This window comes from Mercenaria mercenaria, chromosome 12 (genome assembly GCF_021730395.1).
Source record: "Mercenaria mercenaria strain notata chromosome 12, MADL_Memer_1, whole genome shotgun sequence".
In the NCBI taxonomy this organism is placed as follows: domain Eukaryota; kingdom Metazoa; phylum Mollusca; class Bivalvia; order Venerida; family Veneridae; genus Mercenaria; species Mercenaria mercenaria.
Genome location: NC_069372.1, coordinates 65219814 through 65235359, shown reverse-complemented (window position 1 = coordinate 65235359; position 15546 = coordinate 65219814). Strand labels below are relative to the sequence as shown.

Here is a 15546-nt window from a genome sequence, read left to right as displayed (position 1 = left end):
GATCAGCACGCGGCCTCATAACGGTGCCCGTGCGGGGTTTGTGCAATGCCGCCTGCAATATGTCAACGGGCTAACGATTTTTTCAAATGTGTATAACTTTTCGCTAAACATAATCGTAGAGGCTGCGGAGCCCGTGAATCCGTACGAAAATCGCACCGTCGCTTCCTGCCTCCACAAGGAGGCAGCACGGAAAGAAGGATACGGGTAGTCCACGGGCTCCGCAGACGCATCGCAGGCCAAATGTGAACTAGGCATTAACAGCATTCAAACACACTTTGTTTTAATTTCACGTTTTTCCCGTCTAGCGAAATGCTATATACGGTTTTAAGTAACACTGACACAATGTAATGTCATTTGGCGCATTTTTGTGTTGTTTCTAGTGCCATCCAAGCATAATTTCAGGCACGGGTGGACATCTGGGTAGAGCCACCGATCTGCGATAGCTTCGTTCAACACCCCAACACAAGTTTCGATTTCAATGAGGTGAAACCTCAACTTACACGATTAGTAATCGGATATATCGTGAATACAACATTGGACAATTGGAACGTTGCACCTTCCTTGATTAAAAGACATTTGTTATTATCAATTTTGATTTCTTACTCCTCAGTCGCTGGGCGACCCTTTTTTGTTGCTTTATCATCTGCTGCGGGCCCAGTTCCAGGTGTCTGCGTTTTTTCAAGAGGTTTGGAGACATCTTGTTTCGCCTCTGTTCCAGGGTCGTGTTGTTTTGGTGGAGAAATTGGCGGAGGGGGGACTGGTGGCTGAACTGCAATGAAAATAGGCAAATTCCGTTTAATTATTTCCCAGTCAAGTTTTCTTATTGTTAAAAGCATTGTTTTTATATGTTGACCTTTTCCATGTCTTCTACGGAACTATTTTGTTTCCACTAGCCCGTGCAAGGTATTCTGGCCGCTAAAACGTTCAGCTAGACTAAAGTAAGGCGTGATTTAAAAACGATATGCAAATGTATCCAAAAAGCAGGAGGATACTAAGTATTTGTTTGTTTCAAATTAAGATTGAAAATGTTTTGACGAGTCAATACCAGTGGTATGGTAGCCACGTGTGAAAATGAAAGATATGTTGTTCATTATTTAAAGATATTTTTATATTGAAATGTTACGTACATGAGCGATTTGCAAAATAAAAGCAAACAAACCATTTATAACTAGAAATCCGGCTCAAATTATTTATCTTTTGGCGGTCTGACGACATGTCCGGATATTCACTATCCACTACAGTGACCATTTCAGCATATCCGAATGGCGAGCGTCGTAAGTAGTGAGTGGTACTAGTATACTTATTTATAACGCAAACGTAATGAAAAAGTACACATTTGGAAAGTCTTCTAGAACAAATAATTGTATGTTATCGGAATAATTAGAGTGAGATTTATCTGCTATTTTCATAGTGAAAAATATCAAATATATGTTTCTCTAGCATGAACTTGACTATAACATTTAGTCAAAGCAAAAATTTGTTTGTTTTTCATGTAAGATATAAATGGCGTGGTTTGTCACAACGATTGGATCCCACATTACAGCCTGTCTCTTATTAATAGTAACGCGTTTTGTTGAAATTTAGCACTATGGTCATACTTTTCACAAGAATAAAAGACGATTAGGCCTACGACGATAAATGTTAGAAAAAAGTTTGACACTTCTGAAGAAAAAGGCATTTGGCAAATTGTTGTTGGTTTCAACATGTAATTGCAGTACATTTTGTACAGGTATGCTGACATCAAATACAACATGAGGTCAACGGAAACACAGACACTTGGGGGTCAGCACCTATCCCCTCCAATCCGCCCCTGCCAACCGTCAGCCAATATATTTTCGCCTTTTTAGAGGGGGAGGGGTGCTGACCCCCAAGTGTCTGTGAACGGAAATGTAACAAGCACTCCAAAAACACGTGTCCACCTTTTATTAATAACTTTTATCACATGTTTGACGTCGCGGGAGTGTAATAAAGCCATTAAATAAAAATGATAATACACTAGTGTAATAAAGCTTTGACGTCGACGTCATTTATAGTATAGGCGACGCAGGTCAAATTGTCTTGTTTATATAGTATAAGAAAGTCGAATTTTTTATGCTTCGACAAAAAAGGCTAACATGTGATAAAAAGAATATTACATTTGTGACTTTCCACATTGAATTTATTAAACTCGTTGAATAAAATTGATAAAATGCTCGGCAGAGCCTCGCATTTTATTATTTTATTCAACTCGTTTAATAAATTCAATATGAAAAGACACTCATGTAATATCCTCTATGTGTTGAACTCAGGTCAGTGTTCTATGTACGGTATGTACACGCCATGTACCCGGATAATCTTAACTCTGTTCAGCGACCCTAACTCAGTGCCAACATGGCGGATGTAAAGCCGATACAACTTTGTTTTCTGTGTAATTACGATGTATAAAGGAATGTTTCTGTTGTTATATCTATCTCCATTGATCAAGTGTATATTTATTTCAAAATGTATCATGTTAAATATATCAACCTTTGTGTATTCAGGTGGAAAAACGACGAACAAGGCAACTTTTTCAATGAAAACTTTTACAAAAAAATCTTTAAAAATACTTCTATGCTTTTGATGCCTCGACTATTTTGTTGTTTGAAAGCAAAGATATACTGCTTTATAGGCCCCTTTACACTATGTTGTTAACCCACTACATGTTGACACAATACATGTTCAAATGTAATGACAGCGAGAAAAGGGATAAAAACCTAACTTTGATTTGATAAAAACCGAACTCAGTTTACATGAAGAATGGATAAAAACCTAACTTACACGAAATTGTGTGACGGATAAACACCTAACTGACTAGTATTCTATAGAAATGAATGAGTTGACATGTACATGGTCTGATTATTGTAAACATTACTTTATAAGCGGTATTGTCTTCAAACTTTGTCATTAATTTTAAGATGTTATATGTATGTCCACTACAGTCAAATATTTTTTCATAATTTTAATATTATGCAGACAGCAATGTTTGGAAAAATCTGGATAAACCCTAAAAAGTAACTCAGTATAAAAGTCAAAATTATTAATATATTTACATAAGAAATTATTTAATACCACCGATGTTCGAAGTTCTGTAGTTCCCAACCCTCTCTCTCTCTCTCTCTCCTCTCTCTCTCTCTCTCTCTCTCTCTCTCTCTCTCTCTCTCTCTCTCTCTCTCTCTCTCTCTCTCTCTCTCTCTCTCTGTTTCAAATCTTGTATATCGTATAGTGTAAGAGATTTTTATAGAGGTGCTAATGGAATATTTTTGATATTGTTTAAATGGGATTAGATTTATGATTAATTATTAAATATGATATTTTTCAGACGGTAAATAGGGAATAAAAGTGTGTGTGGTGTGGCGGGGTGGGGGAGTGATGCATGGACTGACGGGACAGGGGTGTGGGTATCCTTACATTTTTCACTTGTCCACGGACACTTAAAATCCACTTGTCCATAGTCAAATTTCTCTTGCTCTGATTTGTAATATCAAACCTTCATGAAAGCGCAAATAGACTGGAGTTTGAATTCTTTATTTAGGACAATGAAAAGAAATGCATATCACAGTAACTGTGGTAAAATATAAGTTGTTGAAATATTTGCCTTTTAACGTTCATAAAAGTCTGAAATCGCGTTAGCAGTGTTCAGGATCTTTTGAGGTCATGCCCGAAACACTGGTCACGCAATGGTGCAAAGCCAGATGAATTCAGAGAAAGACTCTTAAAACGTTCCGACTTGTTTTAGTCATACTTGCGATCTCTGTGTGCTTTTGATTTTAATTTGGCTGACTACTTGGTCAAATATTTCCTTTGACAGTGACTTATTGTCTCAGCAGTTGGAATTCTACTTACAAACTTGTCATAATACTTTTTTAAGTTGTTTACGTTTCTGATGTCTTTAAATGTCCTTTTAGTTCTCTGTGTGTAACCCTTGTTTCCTTTTCTTTACTTTTAGTTACAGAATGCTATATGCTGATGATGCAAATATTTTTCTTCAGCTACTTTAAGTAGTTCTAATGTTCCCTTTAGCATGTATATGGTTTCTTCTTTTATGCTGTTTTTTTTTTAAATGCATGTTGTAAAATGTGACTCTTCTCATTTTTGTGTAGTGTCAGCTAATTTTTTTATGTTGCTTTAAATGTGCTAAATCTGTATGTGGTAAATTACTTTTTCGTTTTATTTGCTAGTACGTATGTGCTATTTTGTTTTAATGCGCTGTAACATATATGTGATAATTTGTGATTTGTTTCTATCTACTTAAAGCCAGATGCTTTATTTGCTTTAATGTGCTTTAACATATTTGCATTTTATTACAGCTGTTTTACTTATGTTGAGCTTATTTACATGTGTTTGTCGGAAAATAGCTTTAAGCTAGCGTTATATATTTATACTTTTCCGACGTTAAATAAATGTTCTTGTATCTAAATCTTCTCTGATATTTTATCATAGTCACCGAATTACAGTGTGCGCGAGACCTAGTCAAAGAACCCATTATCTTTATCACCTCCATACACTTGAAGCAACACACAATCTAAATGATATTCTATGTTTTCTCATTTTATACCTGAAAACGTATCCTTGTCCGCGGACACACAGAATGAAAAATGCACTTGTCCGCCGGCAAAAAATCACGAGTCGGATAAGTTGGACATAGGAATCCCACATCCCTGCAGGGGTGGGTAGATCAAAGAACTTCGAGCATCAGCAGTCCATAAAAAAGCACAGACGAACAGCAGTTTTCGTTTGGTTAGGTGTTTATCCATTCTAAGTTCGTATTTATCCAGCGCTGTTTCCTATATCAGTTAGAAATTATCCGCAAATTTAAATCCACCTCATAATCAATACAATTTTTAAGCTATAAAAATCGATTTCAAACTTTGATACTGTTAAACATTGTCAAAGAGATATTTATGGAACTAATACATTTAATAAGTAAGGTCTTACTGCAATTTCTGGTACTTTAAAACAGTTAGAAACATAAAACATTTTCATTTTGAAGACTTTTTTGAGTACATTTTAATGAATTCCAGCCACATAATTGACATTTCGATTGAAATATTTAATACACAAAACATGTTATCAATACAGGATATTATGACTATCAAAAGTTTTACGCTAACATTGCATACTCACATAAAAACACGAAAAAAGACTAGGAAATTAACCACATACATCGTCTTTCTGTCAGCCATTTCGGCACTGAGTTAGGGTCGCTGAACAGAGTTAGGATTATCCGGGTACATGGCGTGATGTATGAATCCAAGAGTAACACCGGCCTATAATATCACTTTACTTCCTAAGAATAATTGATCAAATATGGTAGCACTCTTTCTTGGCCTGCGCGACGTATATCTTCCCGCGCTTTAACGGAAATATGCATGGAATTTTCATATTTGAATAAAATAGGGTTATTATAACAGTAGATCGATCTTCATGCTGAACAGGGTAGAAAACTTTTTAATGTAAATCATATTGTATGTTTGCCTTAAATAATGACAGTATGTTTTCAGGAAGATAACGATTACCGCGATTACCACAACATAGTTACAAGAAGAATATATTCGTTTTTTTTGTTTTGTTTTTTTTTTGTTTTGTTTTTTTTATTGAAATGCTGTCAAATACTTAGACCTGTATCGTACATTTCTTGTTGTTATTGTAGTTAGGAACATGGAATTTTACTCACGACATAGGGTGAGTAAATAATCATAAATGAACATCAGCATATTAGGATAAAAATGCAAGAACTAAGTACTTGCAAACCTTGTGAATTTTTAATCCACGTCAGCGTAAAGAGCTTAACCAGAAAACACGTGACTGACTTACGATACTTACGATATGTACTTAATACACGAACTGACTTACGGTAATTTAAATAGTAAGCAAGGACATTACGTATTGAATTAAAGATCTTTAATAAAATTTTACTAGCATAGAATGCAACCAAGCAAAATAATAGCAGGCTCGGTTTGGTTGGGTCTGTTCATGAGAGGTAATGGAAAGTACAACACCCCTCACGCCCCCTATCTTCGGGTTAAGCAAAATTCTATCACAAAGATATTGAATGGACTCCATGATCCAAAAGTTTCAGAAACTATATCAACACTACAACACCAGTTAAATGATAGATTATTGTTAACAAAATATATGAACCATTTAAAAGAAAGGTGTATATAAGAATCGCTTACCTGGTTTTTTGTTTACATTTTGTTGAGTCTGATGACTGCTGGAACATCCCATTTCTTCAATTATTATCACATATCTTTTATACATTTTTTCTGAAAAACCATTCCGCTTTATGATTTATTTTTCAATTTTGCTAAAAGCATTTGTAACAGCAAAATATTGATTTTAATCGGTCAGTAACGGTAGTGTATAGTTGTTCAATCCAAATACATTTTCTTTTCTACCTATGATATTAATACATTACTTAAATATTGATCTAACCTTGAAAATTGGAGTTCATGGTCTATTGAAAGCATAACATATCAATATACGGAAGGTATTAAGGTAAATACATGTACATAGTAACGGGTCGATGGACTGTGTTGGGTATAGATCGTCAGAGCTATAAATACATATTGCTTATTGATTTCAGAAAGCGGACGCAGTGATCCAATGATAACTATGGTAGCATTGTCTGACTACGAAACCAGGTTTTGAGGGTTCAAGCCTGGATCCACACCTTCAACTAAAAATACTAACATTCAGATAAGTGTCTCGTGTACAGATGATTTACGCCTGTCACACTAAAAACAGGGAAGCTTTTGGAATTGAAGTGTCTTCTGTAACTTGCACTCCCCCCCCCCCCCCCCCCACTAAAAATGTTTAACAGTGTTCATGGGGAGCCGCCCATTTTGGTCATCAGTGATGGAAGTAAATAAACTGAATATATGCTAGGCATCGACAATATTTATCACGTTGTCATGTTTAATATTTATAGGTTATTAGCTTTGTATCGGGAGTTCATTAGCGGAAATATTGCGCGATTTCAGCTGCCAAACGAAGTGATAAAAACCAGGAACACGTCCGCTATCCGGAATGAAATCACCGGGGATAACTGAAATATTTCGCTCGTAGAGACTTGTACTGTGTATTTCAAAGCAATTTATGGGGTCAGTTTAGTATTTATGGAAGGCTTTAAATATTTCGAAGGTGCAATCATGCAGGTAGCGGCTGCAAGTGTATAAACTCCGATTTTGAAATGTTCCACAAGTTTGCCGAGTAGCTTCCCATAGCGTTACGTTCGTATAGTTTACCTTTTCCATGTATATGATACTGTGACCGGATTTTTTTGTCATCGATTTATTTTTTCATTTGACTAACATATAAAAAGGTTAATTGTGTGAAAGAAAGTGATTTTTTATATTAAACAAAAAAATATACACTGGACCCGTGCCTGTGCTTTAGGACTGAAGAACGAGTGCATATTTCCCGATGCAAAGATAATAACCTTTATATTACATACGCATCTATTTAAGGGAAGGACAGTCTCTAATGTTGTCAGAACTTGTTGTCCGACCCTTTTGCCCTTTGATTATGTATGTTTGAATTGTAATTGTAATAATATATCAAAGAGCAATAAAATATGATTAAATCAAAACATACGCATCTATACGTAAATCTATAAATATAATGTAAATATCATAAATTTGTTCAATAACCTGAATAGGATTGACAATACTGAACTAAATAGAAAAAAATAGTGCAACAACACGCGCTGAATTACGTCACACGCCCGATATGAAATTCAGGTCTCAGTATATGGAAAAATATTGACGTTTCCGGTACCAGTGTAACTTAACGGGTAATGGAAACGAGTATGTAATAATACGATATACCTAAACAGGATTCCGTAAAAGATAACTTAAAGCTGCAAGATATATCGTCAAGTCATTCGAGCGTAAAAAAAGAAAAAGATAAGTGCAGTGGCATACAGAAGCGCTGAGGTAATATGTGGCTAATTAATTGACAGTTTTATTTTATTTTTTTTATTAAATTCCTGTGACGTAACGTCAAATGTTGTGAATGGAGGTAGCGGTACGAGAGGTTCACCCTCAAGCAGAAGGCGGGCATGGGTGGCCACCCCCAGAAACTGTTTAAAATCTGGAATGTATTTCGTGCACTTTGACATATATCTGAAAACTTATTGGGTCTGGACTTAAACCCTGTTTGTCAAAGAAACCTCAAATAGAATTACAAAAAAATATAAAATTTCAAATGCTTCTGACATGTGACTGACTATAGGTGATGTGATCTCTCCTTAATAAGTGAATAATATTTGCCCCTTTAAAAATTCACAAACGTTAGCGAATGTTTTCGGTTTTAATAAACAATTGCTCTTGAATAAGCTATAAATTAATCATTACATCATTTAGATTGTGAACATTTTACATAATTTAGGTTGTGAACATTTTACATCAATTAGGTTGTGAACATTTTTAACTTCGTGAAATGGATGAAGCAATATCTGAACACCTGCGCATAGAAGTTCCATGGTCTGATTTCTAATCAGTGTTTACCCGCCTACCATGGTTATGTCGCGGACTTTGAATGACTTGCCCCGCCACGCTTTGGGACCTACACTCCAGTTGTGGTACGTGAGAAAGTGGTCCAAATCCGTGACTCTAGATAGTTACCTCCCCTGATGGCACGTGCACAGAACACAGCGTAGAAACGATTGAACAACCAAAACGGAAATAGCGATGGGATTTCAATCATTTGTTGAAATATGATAAACGTGGTCTAACTTTTTCGATTGATATTTGGATATTTGTCAAATAATGGTATGTTTATTCCTTGAGATGTGTTTCGAAAGGCATGTTTCAAGACTTCCCCAGTCAATATAAGTCCAGAATGACTTACATGAGCGGTAGGTAAGGTGAAATCAGTTGATTACACGGTGAATGTTTAGATGATGCATACCAAAATTGAATGAGTTTTATCAAAAATAAGGCAAATTTTCTGAATGCATGTCACATTATAAGAATTTAGTGTATTTTCTTTTTCATTGATAACGATTGCAACCTTAATTCCTCCCGTATTTCGTTTTAAACACAAATTTGCGGTGCTGTGTATTGTATTGTACGCCCTATTGAAATGATAGTGAACGACTTATTTTGATTTGACACACAAGATTGTACTACTTATTGCAAATATTTTGATACGATTTTGTCCATATTGAACGGCAGATTGTTATTACTAATTACGGTTAAATTCTGATTTCTGTCTGTAATGAAGCAATGTTAGTGTTATTATTGCAAAGAAACGACACCAGACTTTGAAAACATAATTAAACACAACTTTATTCAAAACTGACGAAAACATACAAATGGAAATCGAAACACACTACAGCATTGAAAATAAGAAAGTTATATTCACAAAAGATTTCTAAGTAATCCCAAAAGAAGTTAACAATAGCAATAGAACGATGATACCAATTAAAGGAAAAACAACAATAAACATATTAAAAAAAAACCGCTAGTAAATTACATTCGCCCTTGAAAAAAGTACCAAATAATTCTTGTGCTCAGCAAAATAGTGACACTCGAAAAAAAAAACATTAAGGAGAAGAATTCTATAAGATTGTGTGTTTCATTCTTATCCTTTCCTAATTATCTTGTTCAAACTACGATGTATGTATTTAATCTGTACATGTATTACTGGGAATAAAATATGTTTAAAGTGAAAAATAAGGCTTAGGCAAGTTTAGCAGTCCAAATTAACAACACTCGAACAAAAGCTGCTTAGATATAACATGAGAAAAGGAAAAAAGGTGAGAAAGTGTTTTAAAATTACTTAGATTTTTAAAATGCTTAGCATGATGTATTTGTTATAATACCACTCATAATGAAGGCTATATTACACGAGAATGAGGTGGTGCCAGCATTTACATGGCGTGTTTCCGTCATTTGACAAAAATATTAACCCAGGAAGAGAAAGAATGCCACTTAGCCCTCAACCTAAAAAAAGCACAGAAATTTATCCGCAGTTTAAACATTTCAAAACACAGAAAGTAGTCAGTCGCCTGTTGATAGAATTGTTATTACCGGTAAGATTGTAATGAACAACAAAAAACAAAAGTGAACTAGACGGCCTTAAAATCTAATTGCGATTTTGTTCTTACATATATAGTAAACTATAACTATATCTTAACTATACCCAACATAATCATGAATAATTGTCACTCAAATCAAACAGCTGCCAAGTTTCAAACACATATTGCACAAATTAGTTATTGTATGTACATTTGTATTTGATAAAACTGCATGTATCCTGTTTTCTCATATTCTCGGGGGCCTAAGGGGGTTGTTTTTATTCCCAGTAACTGATTAACCATTTCATAAACAGCATTTGTGTGTAATTTTGTAGAAAATTCACTTGTCTTTCAGATGGAGTCATAAAATTTTATTGAAATTATTCCATTTAATTATTTTGTTACTGTATTTGATACCACCCTCACCCGCAGAAATGGACCAAGAGTTTCTCGGATTCCCGTGGATTTAGATTTGACTTTTCATCACAAATAAGTTGTAGAATTTGAAACATTAAAATTACCATTGTGTTATAAAAAGATATATTCCCTAGTAAATACATCAAGAAATATTACAATTAATTGCATAATAAATAATTTATGGCAAATTTGCTAACACCACCAGAAAAAATAAGGATTTTTTTTTTTTTGAAAACTGAGTAAAATGCTGATAGCTTCGTCAATATGCATTCAAATCAATTGAAATTTTCGGTGTGACAGTTTTGTACCATTCCTGTCTAGACAATAAAAAACACTAAATTATTTGACAACTTGAAGGCAAAAAACGAAAATAATTGAGAAGCCCTGATAATACGAGAAACTGGGATAAATGTTTTAAGTTTCTTTCAGGTCCAATACCACTGGCACTGTCTACAAAATCTCTCCAGTTTCAACAGTTAAATGAAAAAGAATTACTGTAATCTCGCCCAGTTAATCGCTATAAATTTTCAATAAAATCGCAACAAATTGTTCACATCATTGTGGGCAGTTTTCAATAAATCGTTCAATATGAAAATGACACATCGACTACAGAAATCGGTATATTTCTACGCAAATGATAAATACCTTGTAACGCATGAGTTTAAGAACAATTTATTGACAATGTAGGACTTCTTTAATATGAATCTTATACACGTCCATTATCAACTAGAAGGGAAAACTCTGTTTATTCGTGTGAAACTTTCTGAAGTTTCAACAGAAATCGGTGATTACTTTTGATTACGGTAACATAACGACGGTACTTAACACACTTACTGATGAAATCTAAGTGACGAATTATTTCTTCAATGTATAAACTATTGACGACTTACAGATAAAGACGCCTGAACTCCACTGAAGTGTAAAAATAAATGAAAATAGCAGCGGCGTGTAAACCCAGATACTGTGTATGTCGTATAATCACATCGCTATTTCCGTTTGGGTTGTTCACTGTTTCTACACTGTGAGTGGGGAAGCTATCTTTCCGATATACGGAAGAGAGTAAATCTCATAACGTAAAACTGTGTCCGTTTGATGTAAACCATAAAACAAGGTCCCTAAGAAAACCTCAAAGAAACAAGCAAAAGCCATGCGACCGCCAGATCCTTGTTTACTTAGATTACTACACATCGAACCTGTTTTCAAGCTTGAGTTTCTCAGGACTAATTATGGTAAATAATCATAGCCAGTACGTCATTTGACCAAACGAACAGGGCTAATGATAGCAGCTCATCATGCTGCCGTGACTTTTGTACCGAAGTGGGAGAATTTGCCGAACGCTCACACTGTATATTTATATGTGTAACAGAATAATGCTATTCTGAGCAAGACCTTTTTATCCCTGTCTCAAACCTATGCGCAATGTGCGCTTTAGTGCAGATTCACATCTGTCGGGATAAATGCCTGTATACGAATCAAACTGCTCTGGAAAAACTAGCTAAAACAATTCAGCTTTAGAGATGTTATAATGCTGTTTTGGGTTTTAATGGACGCGACCATCAGAATATAAAAAATAGCGTCAGTTAAGTTATGGTAGCCAGAACGCGACCATCAGAATATAAAAATAGCGTCTGTTAAGTTATGGTAGCCAGAACTATGGAAAAAAAACATTGACAATAGCCTTCCATTGACGTGTCATCGCCACGGCACGAAAGTATATCACCTAGCAAGCCAGTCCATATCCAGCAATCATTGGACCAATATCTTTTTTTTCGGCGACGCCGTCTAAATTCGTTTTCGTTACCTATGCCATGTGACTACAGTTTGCAAATCAAACTACTTGATAACGCATTATAGATAATTTATCAAAATGGAAGATTTATGCAACACTCTGCCTGATTGGACGAGAGTGTCAATTTCTTTCACTCTGTTGATTGTGCTACGCTGAGTGAAATGTAGACAAAGCGTTTATCCTAAACGACGCTGTTCACAGTTTTAAAGCCAACTTTGGCTCAGTATATTTAGCAAGAATATTGATATATCTCAAAATGATAAGTAAGTTTAATAAATATGATAAAAACCTGTTCAAATACCAACATATATCAAATTAAAGAAAGAGCTGAATACGGTCTGCGTATCACATGAATAAGGGTGTGATAAAAGTCTTTTATGTAGGGAAGTGCTTTTTAAAAGATTTTCTTTGTTACAATTGTCGTCTGTATATGAAAAGGTTTCTTGCTTTTGTGACTTATTCAGATTGCATATTAAAATGAGTACTTGATTGCTTTGATATATTTGTTATAAATTATTTAACTGATTTATTATATATGAATATTTTTCTTTAGTATGGTATGCAAATATTGAACTCAGTTGAAATCTGTTTTATTATATATATGCTATATAATGACTGAATCTCATTACTCTGAAATGAAGGTACGCTGCATACAGTTTATCTATGATATGACTTCGGTCAAACTTTGCTTATGAAACAGAAATATTGAAATAATTACAATTGTATGTTTTGCTTGACCTTCACTTTTTTACAGGTGTGACGTCATTGTCCAAAGATTCATGAATAGCGAATATGCATTTGTTAAAGCGGGATCAGTTGGCCTATTTTAGAAATAAATAAAAATAAATAATAAACAATCCTTTAATTGATTTTTTCTCATGTATTCTAATCAAACTTGATTTGTAGCATCTTTATTAGGCTTGCAGCCAACTTTGTTCAGCTGGGACATTTAACCCCTTTTAGGGGCTGCTAGAGCTAAAACTAGACATACAGCGTCTCATGAACAGCTTGGTGGATCTTTGTCATACTTGGTCTGGAGCATCATTATAAGGTCCTCTTCCAAATTTATTTATATAGGAACTTGGGCCCTATTAGGGACCACTATAGCTAAAAGTAGATATGCCTGTCTTCGTATTAACCACTAAAATGTAATGGTTTTTTATCAAACTAGATGTGTAACAATATCGTAAGGTCTCCTGCTATTTTGTTACAAATGGGGATAGGGACCAATTTAGCTAAAATATAAACACGTTTAATGACCTCTTCTCATGAACCGCTTCATGAATCTTCATCAAACTACTGCTGTAATTATTCGTCTAAGGATAAACGAAACAAAATTGCAACCCTACGAAACCTTTGCGAAAAAATTAAAAGAGAACCATTTAAATTGTTAAAGTGCGGTGTTTAGTTTTGCAATTTGAAAAATGTTAGATGAAAGATGAATGTTAGATGAAAAATTCATAAACTTCATTCCTTATTACAATTCGCCGACCATCATTTTTAAAGATATTTCTTGTTTATATATATCTGACCGATATCGTGTGGCCCATCTCTTGTTTCTCAGTAAGCGCATGTCTACTTATACAAACCTTTTATGACTTTTAAATACATTAAAACAAACAAGTATAAAATACACTATTTATTTTTATAGCTCTTTGATTAAAACAGTAGGTAATGAGTTTTCATATTCTTTATTCTTAATGGGTCAGTCACACTACACCGTATAGCGTTAATGGACGCTCAACGTATAGAAAAATTGCAGCAGAAAGTTATTCGGTGACGAAAGGCATCCCTTGCTGCTGCTTGGTGCTCTCGCGATCGGTGTATGGGGCGCATAAAACGCACAATGACCGCGAGATTAACGCACATATACAGGACGAACAGCGTTCAATTAACGGATATCGCCGTTCTAGTAATGGACATGTACCGCGTAAAACATAAACGCAACGCATGAGAATCTGACAAAACGTTCTTGTCAGTTATCGTCCGTTGAACTAGTCCGGCCATGAATCAGGTTAACCGGACAAGAACGGATGCAAACCGGACAAGTACAGAATAAGGAACGCACAAGTAACGAACCGTGCAAAACGCATACCAGCGCATTGCTACCGTAACGGACAACTTTGTCCGTGGTGTACGTTCTAAATTTTGAACATGCTCAAAACCTTCCACCGGATGGAACGAACATCGCCGGACAAGGAGCGCAGGCGCCGCATGAGAAACGGAAAAGAATAGAAGCGAACGGACACGAACGGATTGAAAATTTTGTTATACGGTGGACGTATGTTAACGCTATACGGTGTAGTGTGACTAAGACTTGATGATAGTATCTTTTGGAAATATTTGAGAAAGTCCCGAATAGGTTCAATTTTGCATGCGTAGAAGTATACAAAAAAGAAGCGATACTGTAGATAAGAAAAACTGTAAATTCACTCAGGTGTGTAAATATGGATCTGCACGAATTGCATACATTGTAGCGAAGTTATGACGATACATTTAATTCACTGCATTAAGTTCTTGAAGACATCTGAACTGAAGGCCTACCTTACAAACACTAGTTATTACAAAACAATAAAAATGGCATGGTTCATATTTTTATACCGGGCAGACACCGGGCCGTTATCAGGCATATTATAATTTGCCGATATGCCGACCACTTACCGATATCTATCCGACAGGCGTATGCTCTCTGGTTCAAATATTCTGGTTATGTTGAGGATTTCTGTATTACCATTGCAAGCTTGTACCATGTAATTGAATGCACTCAGTTTTCACACTTTCATCGAGGTCTAGGTAACGCTGGTCTTTGTATAATAACTGTTTGAGTGTATTGCATGCAAACGTTTTGCATATGCGACTACTCACATATGTTCAAGTTTCAAGTTTATTTCGAAGTCAATGCCCTTATGGGCATCTGACATAAACATAACATACAGTGTAACATACAACAGCATGGCATATTAAACAAGATGTCATTATTGTGAACAATGTACAAGAAGGATGAGAAATATTATTAAGGTAGTAGACCCGGAATTACAATTGATAAACTATATAGGCCTACCCTCTAAATAGTCTACAAGCCCGAGAAAAACAAGCAAACACTCGGTTATTACCAAGTTTGATAACCGGGTCCATAACCCTAAAACTAGCAAATTATCTAAAACTAGATAGGCTATTATATTTTTACAAAAGACTGCCAATTAAAGTAGAGTCGAAGATGAGAAATGTTATTAAGGTAGTGGGTTCAGAATCACAATTGGTAAACAATAAACCCACTAAATAATCTGCACCCAAATAA

The 15546-nt window shown here is 35.1% G+C and overlaps 1 protein-coding gene across 1 annotated transcript in view; it reads right to left on the bottom strand.

Moving 5' to 3' along the window:
* LOC123533439 (NACHT domain- and WD repeat-containing protein 1-like) overlaps positions 1-6473 on the bottom strand; it is an 80568-nt gene extending 74095 nt beyond the window's left edge. The window contains exons 1-2 of the mRNA XM_053520625.1: positions 6195-6473; positions 604-769 (exon numbers count right to left, since the gene is read on the bottom strand). Coding sequence (XP_053376600.1) covers positions 604-769; positions 6195-6279 — 251 coding nt within the window. The 5' untranslated portion in view covers positions 6280-6473. The remainder of the gene's footprint in view (positions 1-603; positions 770-6194) is intronic.
* Between the last annotated feature and the right edge of the window lie 9073 nt (positions 6474-15546).